At 41.5% G+C, this 17,267-nt stretch overlaps 1 protein-coding gene and 1 pseudogene across 1 annotated transcript in view; both read right to left on the reverse strand.

Moving 5' to 3' along the window:
- The window catches only part of SCAPER (S-phase cyclin A associated protein in the ER), a 362,563-nt gene that overhangs the window by 93,417 nt on the left and 251,879 nt on the right, over positions 1 to 17,267 (reverse strand). Inside the window, exon 25 of the mRNA XM_051982442.1 lies at positions 5,446 to 5,569. Within this exon, the coding sequence (XP_051838402.1) occupies positions 5,446 to 5,569 (124 nt within the window). The remainder of the gene's footprint in view (positions 1 to 5,445; positions 5,570 to 17,267) is intronic.
- Positions 7,177 to 9,919, reverse strand: LOC127552064 (60S ribosomal protein L28-like; annotated as a pseudogene).

Below are 17,267 nucleotides of genomic sequence, written 5' to 3' on the forward strand. Positions count from 1 at the left end.
GGAGCCCCTGAAGACTGCCCCCTCCCCACTAACTGGAGAGAGTGCTCTGCTGGAGACGTCTCAGATACAAAGACAGCAAGCACAAAGTAGAAGATGAGAGCTGACACCCCCAATGGGGTGTCCACATAGATTCCAATGTGTCAGGAGCTCAAAGAATGACTGGAGGAGTTAGCTCTGGAGCAGCACTTTCAATGAAGGAACTAAACAAGAAAAGCCCTTGATTTGGAGTCTGGAAAACTGAGGCTTGGTTCTGATGCATATTAACTGTGTGACCCTGGGCTTGTTTTCTCATTGTTCATCAAGGATTGTTATGGATGAAGAAATGGAGGCCAACAGAGGTAAGGGGCCTGCCCAGGATCACCTTACCTATACTGGTCTCTGAGGCAGGATTTGAATTAAGATCTTAAGCAACTCCCAGTAGCCCTCTTAAGAAGGGAGGAACAGAAATGACCTTTGGCTTTAGAATAGATGTTATCTGTTGTCAAGACAGAAGAAGGCCAGCTTTCCAGTAATTAGCCCCAGGAGCCATTCAGCACAAAGAGAACAATGCTAAAACTGGGCAAGCTTAACCAGGGATTAGAATGACAATCTGTCCTTGGAATACTCTCTAAATGATTCACAAAAAAACTGGACACTCTTTTGTTACAAATGCACAGACTTTTTCTTGGCATTCCCTTGTTTGTTATTTTTTAAAAGGTTCACCTACAGTCTCTAAGATTCCAACAAAATCATATAAATTATTTAAAGTCTGTATGTCCCTTTTCAATGATCAAAATGCTTGGCTCAAAAAAACCACATAGATTCCAATTAACGTGGGATTTTTCTATAAAATATCTCAAGGTCAGAAGGTTGTTATGAAGTAAAAATAAGTTTTCAAGCAAATATTTAGTGACATTGAAGTGAAGTGAAACCCTGGGATAAACTATAATGTTCTGGGTTAAATATCTCCCTGGTTTAACTACTATACTGTATAAATCAAATGAAATCCCTATTCAGAAGACAGAATTATATTTGTATAGAAATTAAGATCACAAAGAAGCTAATTTCGGTACTGACTTTCCAAGGTGAGATGAATGACTGGACCATGAACCTTGCTTTGGGGCAGCCCTCAAGGGGACCCAGGGCAAAGTGCCCTGGAGTTTAGTCCCTACTTAATGAAACTCCACCTCCATTTGTGTCCCCATACCGTGGACACTTCATCTCCCTTCTTCTGCCCTGTCTCCTCATCTGCAAAAGAAATTGGGAGGACTAGAAGGGCTCTAAAAGTCCTTATCCAGTGTTACAGTTTTATGATCCCATTTTAAGAGCATTTAAATTGCCCTGAATTGTTCTTCCTGGGCATTTCCTCTAATAATAATAATGATAACAGCTACTATTTGGATAGCACAGTGCTGTGCAAACAGCATCTATCTCCTAGGATCTGCACAGTGACCCTGGGGACTCCCAACAGACGTGGCCTTTTTTCTTAGGAGAAGTGATCCGGCCTCTGCTACTTTTATGGCCTCCCTTGGGACACCAAGTGAATGCACTGAGCTAAGTGAATTTGTGTGGAATGAATGAATTTAACTTTGTTTAGCTCTTAGCTCTATAGTTCTCGGTTAGAATATATATACACACCCCCATATGTATACCTATAGTATTTCTATATCTACAGCTAAATATCTGTACTCCTTAAAGTTACATCATGAAGACTGCTGGGATAACTTTTTTATCTGTAGACTTCAAGCATCCACAGTCAATACAAACAGTGCTTGCAGAATGACATTTTTCCTTTATTGCTCTACTTAGAGAAAAGCTCTCTGAAGATATTCTACTTGTTGTTACTGCCCTCACATGCTGATTAATCATTTGCAAATTATGAGTAAATACAAATGTGTCCAGAAGTCACAGCACAATAACAAAGCTCTCATTTATTTGGTGCTTCAAAGACCCCAAAAGGCTTTCCCAACATTAGCTGGTTTTGTGATCACACTAACCCCAGGAAGTGGTTCTGAGACTGAAAAGATTCGGAGGAACAAATCTAGGGTCATCCAGCTAAGAAGGGTCTCATCCCCACTGGGGGCTTCCGGACACCTGAGGTCCAGCACCGGAATGCTTCGATAACCATTCAATGTCTAGAACTGGAAAGGACCTTCAAAGATTCTCTGCTCAATTCCTCTTATTTTCAGAGAAGAAAGTTGAGGTCCAGAGGGGAGAAATGAGACCCTATCTTTTACTCAAGATCACAAGACTAGTAATAAGTGAAAGCCAGCTCTCCACACTCCTGGTCCAGAGCTCTCTGGGTCATTCTCCCAGCACTGGCTCATGCCAACTGGCTTTTCCCAGGTGAAGAAGAAAAGACAACGACTAGAGAGCTTTCCTGCTGCTGCAGGCCTGGGAGAGGGTTTGGGGCGGGCTCCTGGACGTTGTACAAATGTGTTGTACGGTTGGCTCACGTCTTTCAATCTTTCTCTCCTTTGATCCTTATTAAAGAAGTGGGGTCAAGTATTTATGTTCAATCTTTCAGTTACAGTTGTGCACATTCTTCAGAATCCAAAAAAGATGCTTAAGACCCTCAGAATAGAAACTGGCCTATCAGCCCTCCCTTCCTGTGTTATAACTGCACACGCTGCACTTGGTGCAGAAATAACAACTCAAAAGGGCAAAGTGAAGAAGAAAGGACATAAGACAGTGACTCGCTGCAAAAAAGGGAAGAGCAGAGACAGGGTCTTCTCCGTTTCCATCTCAAGAAGGTGCACAAAAGAGGGAATCAAAGCTAGTGGAAACCACCTTACACCTGCTGAAGGCTGTTCCGTGCTTGCTAACAATCTGGTGCACAGCAAATAGAATGGCTGCATCATCAGAGAGGCGGCAGTGTCCATTTGCCCATGAGGGAATGGAAAGTAACCCCCATCTTCACTTGGGGTGCAGAGGCCGCGTGTTACAGTTCAGCTGTTTTTTGGACATGACTAAGTCTTTATGACCCACGTGGGGGTCTCTTGGCAAACATACTGCAGTGGTTGGCCATTTTCTTCTCCAGTTCATTTTATAGATGAGGAAACTGAGGCAAACAGGGTGAAATGACCTGCCCAAGGTCACATGGCTGGTGTCAGAGGCTGCATTTGAACTTAGGAAGAGGAGCCCTGCTGGGTGCAGGCTGGAGCGCTCTGGGCATATGGCACCCCCCTAGCGGCCTGGAGAAGGGAAGACTTCTGGGCATCTGGCTAGAGTTCTACAAATAGGCAGGGGGATCAACATGGAGAAGAGGCCTTAACCTTGTTCTGAAGAACAATGCTTGGAGGATGCAAAGAGAGAGACAGAGGCTGAGTTAAGGAACTTCCTGCTTGTTGGAGCTGGCCAGAGGAGGAGGCTGCTGGAAACTTGAAGGCACCGATGGAGGGCAATGTTTGGGTTCTGCAGTGCTAAGCCTGGGCTTCTTTGAAATAAAACAAGATGTCTATGATGGGGCTCTCAGGAGGTGCGAGAAATTCCCCTTCTTCACCCTAATTCTGGTCTGACCACTTATGCATCCTGCAACATTTCACAGCACCTCCTTTCCGCATGGGCATGGTCTTTTCTCATGGGCACGGCCTTTACTTTAGGCATGGGCACAGCCTCTACACACAGACAAGGCCCTTACTCATTGGCATGGGTCTTTACACACGGGCATGGCCTTTTCTCGTGGGTATGGCCTTTACTTTAGCACGGGCACAGCCTCTACACACGGGCATGGCCCTTACTCATGGGCATGGTCTTTACACATGGACATGACCTTTCCACATGGGCATGGCCTTTACACATGGGCATGGCCTTTACACATGGGCATGGCCTTTTCTCATAGGCACAGCCTTCACTTTAGGCATGGGCACAGCCTCTACACATGGGCATAGCCCTTACTCATGGGCATGGTCTTTACACACGGACATGACCTTTAGACATGGACATGACCTTTCCGCATGGGCATGGCCTTTACACACGGGCATGGCCTTTTCGCATGGGCACAGCCTTTACTTTCGGCACGGGCACAGCCTCTACACACGGGCAAGGCCCTTACTCATGGGAATGGGCCTTTACACATGGGCATGGCCTTTTCTTGTGGGTATGGCCTTTACTTTAGGCACGGGCACAGCCTCTACACATGGGCACAGCCTTTCTGCATGGGCATGGCCCTTACGCGTGGGCACACCTTTACTCACACACAAGCAGTTCCCAGCTGTCTGGCTCCTGCCACCCTGCTTCTTCCAACCTCAGGACTGGGCTTCCAAAAACCTTGTTCCTAAGTTCCTAGAGAAGGGCATCCATTTTAAATTGAAGCTCCTGTCCTTATACTAAGAGTGAATTAGTGCAGATTCTCCTAGACTAGACTTCCTTCTTCAGCCCATGTTTCTTATTCCTTCAAGCCATCTGCCTTGGCCATCTTGATCCCACAAGATGCAAGCCTCCACAAAGGAAGGAACCACTAGTTTTCTTATCTCTCTTTAACACATACCATAGAGCCCAGCACATAGTAAATACCTGTTGATTAACTGTCATCCATTGATGCTGGGCTCATACTACTTCCCATCCCCCATTTCCCATTCCAACCTCTTGCTCTCTGAACTGACTGTCTATCAGCTTTGTTCACCATCTCTCTGCTTTCCTGGCCTGAGACTTCTTTGCCCATATTCTGTGTTTTGTCTTTCCCTATTTGAATGTACGCTTTTTGTAGTTTGGGACTATTTTACTTTGGTACATGTTTCCCACCGTCTCCAGAACTTAGCACACAGTAGGTGCTTTTACAGTACAGAATGGCCCCCTCTGGCAGCCAGTTTTAGCTGACACTCAGCAGATCATCACTAAAACTAATCAGAAGATGAACCTGGGTCTTTCTTTGTCTTTCCTTCTCTCCCACAGACATAGAGTATCACCAGAATTTTCAGAATTTAGGAAGTATTATTATCAGTTTTATTTCAAATTATTTTGAAACTCAGGCCATTCAGTCATATATTCTTTGCTAACAGTCATACATCTCACAAGCATATACAAACATATATGAATGAATGATAATACTTTGTCTTATAGAATACTTTCTTCAAAATATTCTGTCCAATAGGTAGTGCAGATAATCAATAAGCATTAGTTTAACATCTACTATGTATCAAGCACTATGATCACTCCTGGGGATACAAAGCTATAAATGAACAGCCCTGCCCTCAAGGAGTTTCTGTTCTGTGGGGGAAAGAATCCCTGTTCCTCCATGAGGCTTACATGGGTGTCTGTGCCCTTACTTTTTCAATATGTTGATGACTATTTCAATATCATTGGTTTGCCCTGTAAGCCTGTGCATTTATTTTCTGAATTTAAAATCATGACTTTGAGAAAGGGGCCTGGGTATCACGAGGCTGCCTGTCTGGGGTGTCTGGGTACCAGATGAGGAGGACAGTAAAAAGCTTTTTGTCAAAAAGGCTAAAACGGAACAGCACGTACCGTCAGCTGGTGTATCAGAAGGTCCATTAAGAAGGTGATCTTGTTGCTGAACAGAACATAAGCACAGTTTTCTGAGCAGTTGCTGCAGGTGAGATTGTACACATTGATGGCATTGCTGAGAGACCTAAGAGAAAAAGAACATTTCATTTGATAAAGTTTGAGCAATGATTCTCTCAGTGTCTTAACACAAAATCATGGTGACAAAAGTAAAGTCCCAGTGCTTATGATAATAACCCAGGTGTTCACCCCACTGACTCCTTCCCAAGGCTGTTGTCCTTTAAGCTTAGTTCATAATGTAACAGTGCGTTTTCAATACTAAAAGCTGTTTCCACAGAGTTCTATCCCCACTTGATAAAGTCCATGATGGCAGGAACTCTCATCACCTAGTGCAGGGTTCTCTATACAAGTAGGCAATTAACAGACATCTAAGGGCTCCACAAAGAGTAGGTGTTTAATAAACACCGCAGGGGTCTATATCCAGAAATGTCTATTGAGTTGAACTGAATATCCAGAGTTTTGAAATGTTTAGCTGTATGCAAACAAAAAAGGTATTTTCACCTAAGATAATCAAGTGATCTCTTGTATTTTAACTCAATATGTGATTGATTACCTTTTGTTAGCTTAAATTTACTCAAAAGCAGAGAGTGAAATCTTAGCACCCAGGCAGCTAGGAAGCCCAGTGGATAGAACTCTGGGCTTACAGTCAAGACTCAAACCCTGCCTCAGACACTTAGTATTTCAGCTGTGAGACCCTGGACAGGTCACTCGACCTGTCTGCCTGTGTCCAACTGTCAAACAGCCACAATAACAGCAGGCTGACTGTGAAGACCCAATGAGATTACACTTGTGAAGCACTTCACGAGGTGCCTGGCACACAGCTGCTGTGGCTGCCAATCCTTCATTTTTGAAGAGGGCTAATGACATCATGGGGTAATGTTTTGACTCCCATACAAATTGAATTCGTGAGTCAGAGCTGTACAAAGTCGGCCCTACTCTTTCTTCCACAATCTTCCGTGTCTAGTAGCAAAGCAAAAGCCAGGATGACTGGTGATGGTCTGGGACACACTGGATAACCTTAGTATCCACGGTGTCCGACCACGCTCTAAACACTGCCCCAGTCTGCTTCAGCTGCCTTCAAGGCCACTGGAATGATTGTTCTCATCTGCCCATTTCTCTGGAAGTCTTTACCCAGTTGAGCAGACGCCCCCTAACTCAGTCAGAGGTTTGAGGTCTATCCCTTACCCTCAACCTGGCTTAGACTGTCTTATCACATGCAATATCATGCAGATATGGGTGGGAAATGAGTGGCAGGAGGGCACCACAGGTAATGAGGACTCAGTAAGACCTCATACCCATGATGCTCGTCCTCCATGAACATTCCATATACCCCTAACACACAACAGATGCTTAATAAAGGCTTTCCTCCCTGTTTCCTTCCTTTCCCCTGTTTGTCCCTTCATTTATTAAGAAGGCCTTCTTATTCTGGCATTTTGATAGAAGTATGCTAGAAGGCAGATATAAATAAATTCAAAGCCTGTAATGATGGGAGGAAAGGAATGCTTTTGTGAGCTTGATGAGGTTTTTCATTATTTTCTATAAATGTAGCTCGAATCCATACACTCAGACCCCAAAGTCATACTTTTTGATAAAAGCAGAACCCCCAATATGCAAAAGAAATTTTTTTAACTAGTTGGAGAATTTGACTTTATTAGGCAAAGGCAGGCCTGACACTTAGGTGCTCTTGGGTGAGCGGGTTCACCTCTTTTTCACCACCACTGGCTTCTGGCTCCACAGGATAGCACTGGCCTGGCGCAGAGATCTCTCCAGGAGTCATTCTATGGGCCTGATGGGCCTGTCACTACTGAGTGGGGCCCGAGCATTTTTGCTGATTGTGTTCCTCACATAGGAAGTGGCAGGCTTCCTCTGCCCTACCCTCCACACAGAACCTCCATGATGCCCTTGTCGTTGGTGGCCGGCTCAATGCCCACCGTCTTCCAATCAATCAGAATGAATTTGGGGCCTTGTGGTTGTTGGATTCCATGCAGTAGGACATCTGCTTGTGCTTGATGAGGAAGCTCGAACAGTTCCAGGGGACCATTCACCACAGATGGACTGACATGACAGCATGGACCTTGGGCAATGGGCAGGGGAGATTGTACTCCCCCCTCGTGGTGGCTCCCAGAGACAAAAAATATCCCTATTTACATCTTTAACTTAGAGAAAACCGTCACAAAAATTTTATCATGTGTAAAATTAAGGGACAAACTAAATAAGCTCTAAAATCCCTTGAAGTTCAAAGTAGCTGATCTTAAGACTTTGGAAAAACTTAAGACTGGATTTCTGATTATCTGGACTTCCAGGTCTGGGAAGAAAGCTGCAATAGATGCCTATTGCCAGGGGAAGACCCTAGGAGCACCTTCTAAGGTGATAGATTAAGTAAACATGTGGAAAAGCCAGCTTGTGGTTGCCTAGTGGAACTTGAATTGTCCCTGGGAGATAGAGCTTTATGACAAATACTAAATGTTTTCTTGCATGGATAAAGACACTGCAGCTGAAGGAAATTAATGGAAAGAGCCTGACTGAGAAACCATCCAGTGGCCAATGGTTCGGGGCACTGCCTCTGCAGGCAGAGGGCACCGATCTTTCCATTACTTCTCAAAACTTCAGTTTTCTTCTCTATAGAATATGTGGAAATGGTTCTTAATAACTGTACAAGTTGTTTTCAGATATAATCTTGAAACTATAGCTTGTCCTTAGATGCTCAAAGCCCATTGATAAATTCAGCTCCCTAAAAGGGGGTGCACAATCACTGGAGTATTATTTGGGGAAAGGAACTATGTATAAGCCTTCACATGTTATAGAAGTGATTACTATGTTATAACAGTCTGGGGACTTGAACTATATTTTTGTCAGAGAGTAATTCAAACTAGTGTGATGAGGTGACCATGAGATGAATCAGGAATACCAGACCCCAGAGCAGGCTCTTCTATGGTGATGATGGGAACTGGGGCAAACCATTTAATTTTTTTGGTGTTTCTATTTTTCAGCTGTGAAATTTAAGAGCTGGACTAGGGACTCTCTAAGGGATCTTTCAGGATCGACAATCTATGAATCTGAGAGGAAATGCTCAGTGTAGGCAAACCTTATATAGTAAACACATTCCTGAAGGGTTAATTTTTTAAAATGGATTTAAAATTCAGTAGGAAAATAATATGTAAAGGCACGACTTGTAAATCTTTTTTAAAACATGAAGTCTCATTTTTTGAAGCAGGTAAGTAATTAATTATCCTCTGGTTGATCTGTCTAGGATGTTTTGACTGTAGTAGGTAGCTTTTCTTAAAAATCAGGGCACACCAGTACTGAGTTTGCTCTAAAGTAGTTTATGATTTCTTAAACAGTAAATTTCTCACTTTTTTGCTATGAAATGTATCTTGACACTGTCTTCTACCTGCAAAGCTGTCTCAAGGAAAGGAACTTGTGATGGTTATTTTTCTCATGAGAAATGAAGGAGGAGGAGGGAAAAGAAACTGTGACCTCAATGTCAGGAAAAACTTGCCCACAGAGAGAAACCTGTTTAAGAGACCACCTGTACTTGAGGACCACCTGTCAGAAAGATCACTTTTGTGTGTAGCCAGCCCTGGGTGGTCTTCCTAAGCAGGTTTCACTGTAATTTGAGACTAGAGCGACTGGAAGCCTTGGCAGGGTCAAACAGAAGGCAAGGCCCGGCATCTAAGGTGGCTCCTTCAGGGAAGAGACTAAAACATCTCCTAGTGACAAAGCCCTAGTTGGGCTGGGAGCTAAATGGCATTTCTGTTTGCTGAGAGGACACTGAAGTTTATTACTGGAAGGGGTTCTCTGAAAATCCAGAAACTCCCCCCAAGGATGTGGGATACACTCAGAAGACTCCCTGTGGAGTAGCCAGCAATTGGGCAGCACATTTTATGGCACTTAGCTTTTCACCAAGTGCTAATTAAATGGAGTCTAAAGGGGTGAAATGGGGAGGCAATAGGTATTTACTGAGTCTGTCCAAGGAACTGGTACTGTGACTGGTCAGGAGCAGTCAAGATTTTCCAGCCAAAAGCCCTGCCCTCTTAGTTAAATCTAAACACCAAATTTCCTTGGATTCTTATATAAATGATATGATAGCAATTCTGAACAAAAGAGCTGAAATTTGACTCCATGAAATATATTGCTCACTGTAGAAAACCCTGAAAACTTTTTCCTGAACATACAAGCAATTTACAAGTTTTAAGTAAAACTTCAAAGAGCAAAGATGGCTTCCTATAGCATTTTAATGATGAGCATCCATCCATTGGTCAAATTTTCTACAAATCATTTTATATCAAACACTTTTTGACCTGATGATCAGTTTAAGTTTGTGAATTTTAATTTTAATTTCCATTTAAATTCTGACAACAAAATAAACTCTCTTTTTAAAGAGTCAATACCCTTTATCGTTTTACAGCATTCATTTCCAAGCAGAGCTCTCCTTTCTTCCAACCCAGCAAACTTTTCCTTATAACAAAAATCCAAAAAGAAAAAAAAAAGAGGAAAGTTCCACACAGCTGAGGAAGACTAACTAACTGGTCTGTCAGCATCTGCACCTCACAGGTTGGACCTTCCCCACCTCCGTCTCCATTTAGCACAAAGGCACGGAAGCACATTTCCTGGACAAATTTTGTTGTTATAATAATACAGAAGAAAGCCTTTACTTTTCCTGGCAATTAGGAGCAATGGCTAAGATCAATATAAAAAATTAAAATGGATTTGAAAATATTGAGGTAAATATGCAGAATGAGTTATTTTAGAACATGATGAATGAATTATGATTAAATCGCTTGGAGACAGGCTATGATGACATCTTTGTAATATCTAATTTTTATTATTTATTCACATACTAAAGTTATATTGTCATATTTTAGGTTGTATATATTTATTATTATATATGTATATACATTGTATATAATTATATTATTACTCATGATCTGAACTATAGTATATTTCAATATGGCTAAGAAAAATCTATGTGACAATAAAGTTCTATTTTGGTGCTTTGTAATAGCCATCGACACTATGTTTGAAGTTTTCCATATATAAAAATTCATGTTGGGACAGCTAGGGATTAAGTGGAAAGAGTGCCAGCCCTGAAAATCAGGAGGATCTGAGTTCAAACACAATTTTGGACATTTTACTAGTTGTGTAACCAAGGGCAAATCATTTAACCTTGATTACCTCTTTCTACCTCTTTGCACCCTCGAAAAAAACCTGACAGAATTATTGCAGGATCACAGGGTTCAAAAACAACCTAATAGTGAGGAAGACTACTGGAGAAAAAAGATAATGCTCATTCTCATAGTGCAAAATCCACTAGAAAAAGCAGCCAGGTCATACTGCATTGCTTTAATAATATACACTGAAAAAAGTACATAAAGTCTGTAATAAGAAATCTTGAAAATAGAAATCCTGCTCTTTAACCAAATGAAAAACAAATGATTGCTGAAATTATTTCACAGATCATCCCTACTAAAAAGAAAATAAGAAGGTTCATAGGCTAAGAAGAAGAAGATAGAAATGATTTAGGTTTATGTTTGTAAAGTTAATTTGCTAAAGTCTCACTAGAGATCAGTCCACTGATCCCACATTAACCAAATATAAAAATGTTATCAGGAACTCCTTTTGGTACATTCATAATCAATGAAATATGAACATGCTTGTATAGGGTTGAAACTAGCTAATTCTATTTTTGTTCTGATACCTTATGGAAGAACACATTGAATTTATTTGGTTTTTTGGCAAATTTTTAAAATTTAAACTTAAATACCAAATTAAAAAAAAAACTGCCATATATTTCAGTAATGATTATAAGAGAGCATCCAATCTAAAACAATAAATTACCCTTTCAAGAAAACCTATATAATAAATACTACATATTATTTTCAAAGTTGAACACACTGAATTTAAAAGACCTTAGATGATATGTGAAAAGATTTTTTAAAAGACATTGTCTGAAGTAAAATGGGCCAGATGAGAAGCTCATTCCAATAAGCAGAGGCCACTAAGTCATGTTCCCAAGTCCATCATGAACAGTACTATCAGTCGGGCTGAGAAGGAACTGATGTAAGAGGTTGAAGTGAGCGGTCCCTGAGAATGTCCAGACTCGGGGGGGGGGGGGGGGGGGGGGGGGGGGGGGAGGGAGTAGAGAGGAAGGACTTTGATTTAGCCTTGTCTCAGCCCCACCCACCCCATCCAAGGAGGGAGTTGTGAGCCTTGATGGGTCCTCAAACCAGGAATTGTGAAGTCCATCTTCCCAGGACTGCACATGCTCTTGTGGGAGAGGATGACAGCACTTTGGGACGCCACTTAGTACCTTAACACCACCTTAGAAAAGATTCCTTTTTCAAAAGTTCCTTCAAGGCTGGCTAGTTAAGTCGGTTCTCTACTAATCTTGAAAGGGCTTGAGCACCAAACCTTCTGGGATGCCAGTAGAACAGCGAAGGGGTAGAGAAGTGGGAGATTCATTTGTAAGGGTGTGAGTTAAAATAGGGACCCTCAAAGCTTATAAAGACTATAATAGTAAAACTAAAATTAGTTTAAAAATTCTATTTTCCCAGGTCTTCATAATGATTTTTTAGGATAAATGTGTAGATATTTTTTATCTGCATGAGTTGATTCCAGTTTTTCATATAATTGGTTACAGTTCTTTGTTTGTACACAGTGAGGTTCCACATATTCAAACTCATTTTAGTTAGCTGGAAAGAATGCAGTTTTTAAATGTCAACAGAAATAAGCAAAAACTGATCTTTCTATATTTTCCTCAAATTAACTTTCTTTCAAAGAAGGTGAAAATAATGTATCTGAAAGTATGAAATAAGGAAACATGGAAAGTTAATTTTGAAACATAGTGACAAAGGTGTTTTGAAAATTCAGAGGAGAAACTAGTTAAGAAAAATCTTTCCAGGATGAGAAAGTCCTTAAATGTGGATTTGTTACTAGCCCCAAATTGGAAGCAAGGCCCCAGGTGGTTTGTAGTGTTAAATGGCAGATTAAAGTCAGCAGTAATCATTACTCTAATCTTATTAGCGGAACAATAGCTGTCACCTTAACAATTTATTTACAAACCTTTTGAGAAAGCTTCAAAATGCTTTAATATACCAGAGAAGTAGACCTACCAAACAGTACAGCTAATTAAGTCACAAAACTTATCCTCAGTATCTCTAATAGGAAAGTCCTCTGACCCAAATTCTACGCTGTTTTCACTATATTAACATTTTACTTTGTTAACAATTTAAAATGGCATAGGAGGTCAAATCAAATAATAGTCAGCAACATAAACATTGTGTAATATATTTAGATAATATAACATCTAGTTCTGATATAAGGCTGTGGCCTAAAATACAGTGAATTCTAGAGCATATAAGTTTAGCTCTGAACAGCTTTCTTTTCTCAGATGAAACCCGAACAGGCACACACAAGATATTTTTATCATAATGTCATGGGAAGTCACATAGGAACATGGCTTATTTTTGGACTCCATGTTCACATTTGCTATGAAGAATTTGCACTATTGCAGCCCATCCTTATAAAGAGAGCCTTAGGTGACCAATCCCACTTCTATTAGTGGCTTGCACATATTTTTGATTCCTGGCCTGGGTTTACTGGGCAAAAGCCCCCAAGGACCTCCTTTCTACTTCTACCTTCATTTGCTATTCCACAAAATACAAGAGACAAAACCACTTAATTAAAATTCTGAGTTTAAAGCTTTAAATAAGATAACCATGAGATGATTTTAAAAATAAAATACCACAGTAAATTATTAATTTGTCAGAAACAGAATAATCACTGTCAGTTTTAGAAAAACTAATAACGTAGGAAGCCTGTTGCTGGAACCTCCCAGGTCCACCCTTCAGTAACCGCTGTGCACTAGAACTCGTCTTATTCATTCAGTGTTCCATAACTATTTCTAAGGGACCCACCATCTGAAAACTGGAAGGCTGGGAGCTCCCGCCCCGGGACACCGGGACAGCTAGGCGTATGGTGGATGGAGCGCCAGGCCCCGAGTCAGGAACAGGAGTCCTAAGTTCAAATGTGGCCTCAGCCATGTCGGAGCTGTGTGATCCTGGACAAGTCACAGGAACCCCGCCTGACTCAGTTTCCTCGTCTGGAAAATGAGCTGGAGAAGGGAGTGACAAAGCACCGCAGAAAAGTGGCTAGGAAAACCTCAGAAGGTGTCACGAAGACGAGCCACCACAGCTGCACCGCACGTGCGTGGGCCGTAGGCCTGGGCTGGGGAGACACAGGGAGGTGGGACACTGACCCTGCTCGGGAGGAATTCAGCAAGCACAGCCAACACTGCGAAATCCCCGCACAAGAAACGGCAGGAGGAGGCGGGAAGAAGAAAAGGGACCCGCGAGGGGCCTTGGTGATCCTCTGACACAGGAATCCGGCAGGATGGGGCCCCAGGGGAGAGACCAGGCGGAGCCTTCCACGAGTGACCTGACAAGTATGGGGGAGGGGGCGGCAAAGTGCCGGACGCAGGAGGATGTGGAGTGTGGGGGAAGACACGGGCACCTCGGGCAGAGGCTGAGAGAAGGGGGCTGCGTCCCCAAAGCAGCTTCAATTGTCCTTTACGACAATCGGACACCTCCTCAGGTCTCACCAGAGGAAGCCAGGACAGGCCCGGGCCTCGGGCCCACGTGGTGCTCACGTGGCGCTCACGTGGCACTCACGTGGCTCTCACGTGGCAGGGCTCCCTCCCCTGCTCTGCAGCATAAGCATTTCCTTTTCTGCTGAGGTCCCTAGTCCTGTCATCTACAAGAAGCATCTTCTGACTGAGGTCATACAGACCAAAAAGCTCCCTCAGATGGCGTTATGCTCTGAAGTGAATCTGGGTCGGGTGCCCTCCGGCCAGGCTCCCGTGTTGTGCAAGGACAGCCACTCTCTGAGAGCACCGAGCCCCTCCTCCGAGGGGGTGTCCCTGCAGCTGCTGCGAGGGCCCGGGGCAGTCTGGGTCAGCTTGTCTGCCTGAGGGGGCCTAGAAGGGGGAGGACATGCAGGGCCTTGGTCAGGCAGGGAGCGGAGTGTGCCAGAAACAAGCACACAGCCCACTCCTCGCCCTCTGGAGGCTGATTTCCGCCCCCCTCCCCCTCCACTCCCCGAGGAATACGTGGCCCGAGGGGTCACACATCCCATCCTGTGGCTCTGTGTCTGCCGGGGGACTGGGGCTAACTTATACCCTTCGGTTGGAGAAAGCCTGAATAAGTTGTGATGTATGAGTGTTAAGGAATATTATTGTTGTGTAAGAAATGATCAGCAGGATGATGTCTGAGAAACCTGGAGAGACTTAAAGGAACTGATGCTGGGTGAAGTGAGCGGGATCTATATATAGAGCAGTAACAAGATTAGGTGATGTCAATGGCTCTTCCTGGCAAATGATCTCATCTTCCTGAGCCTCAGTTTCCTCACATATAAAATGAAGATGTTTGAGCAGATGAGGAGGATCCCTTTTAACTCTAAATTTATAATCCTGTGATTATAGGATTGTTGAGTAACTGATGATGGAGATCTCTTTGTATTGAACCCAACTATCTCTTCCAATTTCTGTAGCCAAAAAGAGCAATCTAATCTCTCTTACATTTCTAAGCTTTTGCAGGAAATTCTGTCTATCCCTTTATCTTTTTTTTAATAGTTTTTTTCTGATTATACATGCACATTCATTTTTTATAAATGCATATTTCTTTATGAATCATGTTGGGGGGGGGGAATCAGAATAAAAGAGAAAAACCAAAGGGAAAAAAAAAGAAGAAAAAGAAAAAAAGTGAGCACAGCGTGTGTTAATTTCCATTCAGTCTGCATAGTTCTTTTTCTGGATACAGATGGCATTTTCTATCGGAAATTTACTGGAACTGTCTGGGATCACTGAATCTCGGAGAAGAATCAAGTCTTTCATAGTTGATCTTCACACATTCTTGCTGTTATTGTGTGCACTGTGTGCCTGGTTCTGCTTGTTCCGCATAACATCAGTTCATGTAAATCTTTCCAGGCCTTTCTAAAATTGACTTGTTCGTCATTTTTTGTAGAACAATAAAAACAACAATTTCACATATCATAATTTATTCAGCCACTCTCCCACTGATGGGCGTCCACTCAGTTTCCAGTTTCTCACCACTACAAAAAGGGCTACAAACATTTTTGCAATGTGGGTCCTTTCCCCCCTTTTATGATCTCTTTGGTTTACAGACCCAGCTGGAGTCGTGAGATGATGTAACCATTCTGGAGAACAATCTGGAACTATGACCAAAGAGCTATAAAACAATGTATTGGTGTTCCAGTTTCCCCAAATTCTTCCATATTTATCATTATATTTTCCTGTCAACTTAGCCAATCTGAAAGATGTGAGGAGGTATCTAAGAGTTGTTTTAATTTACATTTCTTCAAATCAACAATGAGTCAAAGTATTTTTTTATATGACTATAGATGGCTTTAATTTCATCATCTGAAAATTGTTCATATCCTCTGACCATTTATCAATTGGGGAATGACTTGTATTCTTATAAATTTCACATCGTTCTTTATATATTTTAGAAATGAGACCTTTGTCAGAAACACTGGCTATAAAATTTTTTTTTACTAGTTTTGTGCTACCCTTTTAATCTTGTTTGTTTTGGTTTTGTTTGTGCAAAACCTTTTTAATTTAATGTAATCAAACTTGTCCATTTTATATTTTCTAATGTTCTCTATTTCTTCTTTGGTCATAAATTCCTTTCTTCTCGAAAGATCTGATAGGTAAACTATCCCTTGCTCTCCTAAACTGCTATGGTATCACCCTTTACGCTCAAATCATACCCATTTTGACCTTATTTTGCTATGGGGTGTGGGATGTAAGTCTATGCTGAGTTTCTGACATATTCTTTTCCAGTTTCCCCAGCAATTTTTGTGAAATCAAGAGTTTTTATCCCAGAAGCTGTGATAATAGTAGATTACTATAGTCATTGATTATTATGTCATGTGTACCTAACCTATTCCACTGGTCTACTACCCTATTTCTTAGCCAAATGGTTTGGGTAATAGCTGCTTTATAATATAGTTTTAGGTTTGGTATTGCTAGTCCATCAACCTTTGTATTTTTCCCCATTAATTCCCTTGATATTCTTGACCTTTTTTTCTTCCAGATGAATTTTTTTCTTGCTTCATAAAATAATTTTTTGGCAGTTTGATTGGCATGGCACTGCACAAGTAGACCAATTTAGATAGAATTGTCATTTTTATTATATTAGCTTGGCCTACCCGTGAGCAATTGATATTTTCCCAATTGTTTAGATCTGACTTTATTTGTGTGCGGAGTTTTGTAATTGTGTTGATATAATTCCTGAGTTTGTCTTGGCAGGTAGACATCCAAATGTTTTATTTTGTTTACAACTATTTTAAATGAAATTTCTCTTTCTATTTCTTATTGCTGGGATTTGATAGTTTTATATATATATATATGTGTATATATATATATATATATATATATATATATATATATATATATATATATATATATATAGAGAGAGAGAGAGAGAGAGAGAGAGAGAGAGAGAGAGAAATGCTGATGGTTTGTGTGGGTTTATTTATATTGTGCAACTTTGCTAAAGCTGTTAATTATTTCAAGTAGGTTTTTGGATGATTCTTTAGGATTCTCTAAGTATATCATCATATATCTGCAAAGAAAGATACTTTTCTCTCCTCACTGCATATCCTAAATCCTTTAATTTCTTTCTTTTTTTATTGCTAAAGCCAACATTTCTAATATAACATTGAATATATGGTGAAAATGGATATCC

Source organism: Antechinus flavipes, chromosome 2 (genome assembly GCF_016432865.1).
Source record: "Antechinus flavipes isolate AdamAnt ecotype Samford, QLD, Australia chromosome 2, AdamAnt_v2, whole genome shotgun sequence".
NCBI lineage: Eukaryota > Metazoa > Chordata > Mammalia > Dasyuromorphia > Dasyuridae > Antechinus > Antechinus flavipes.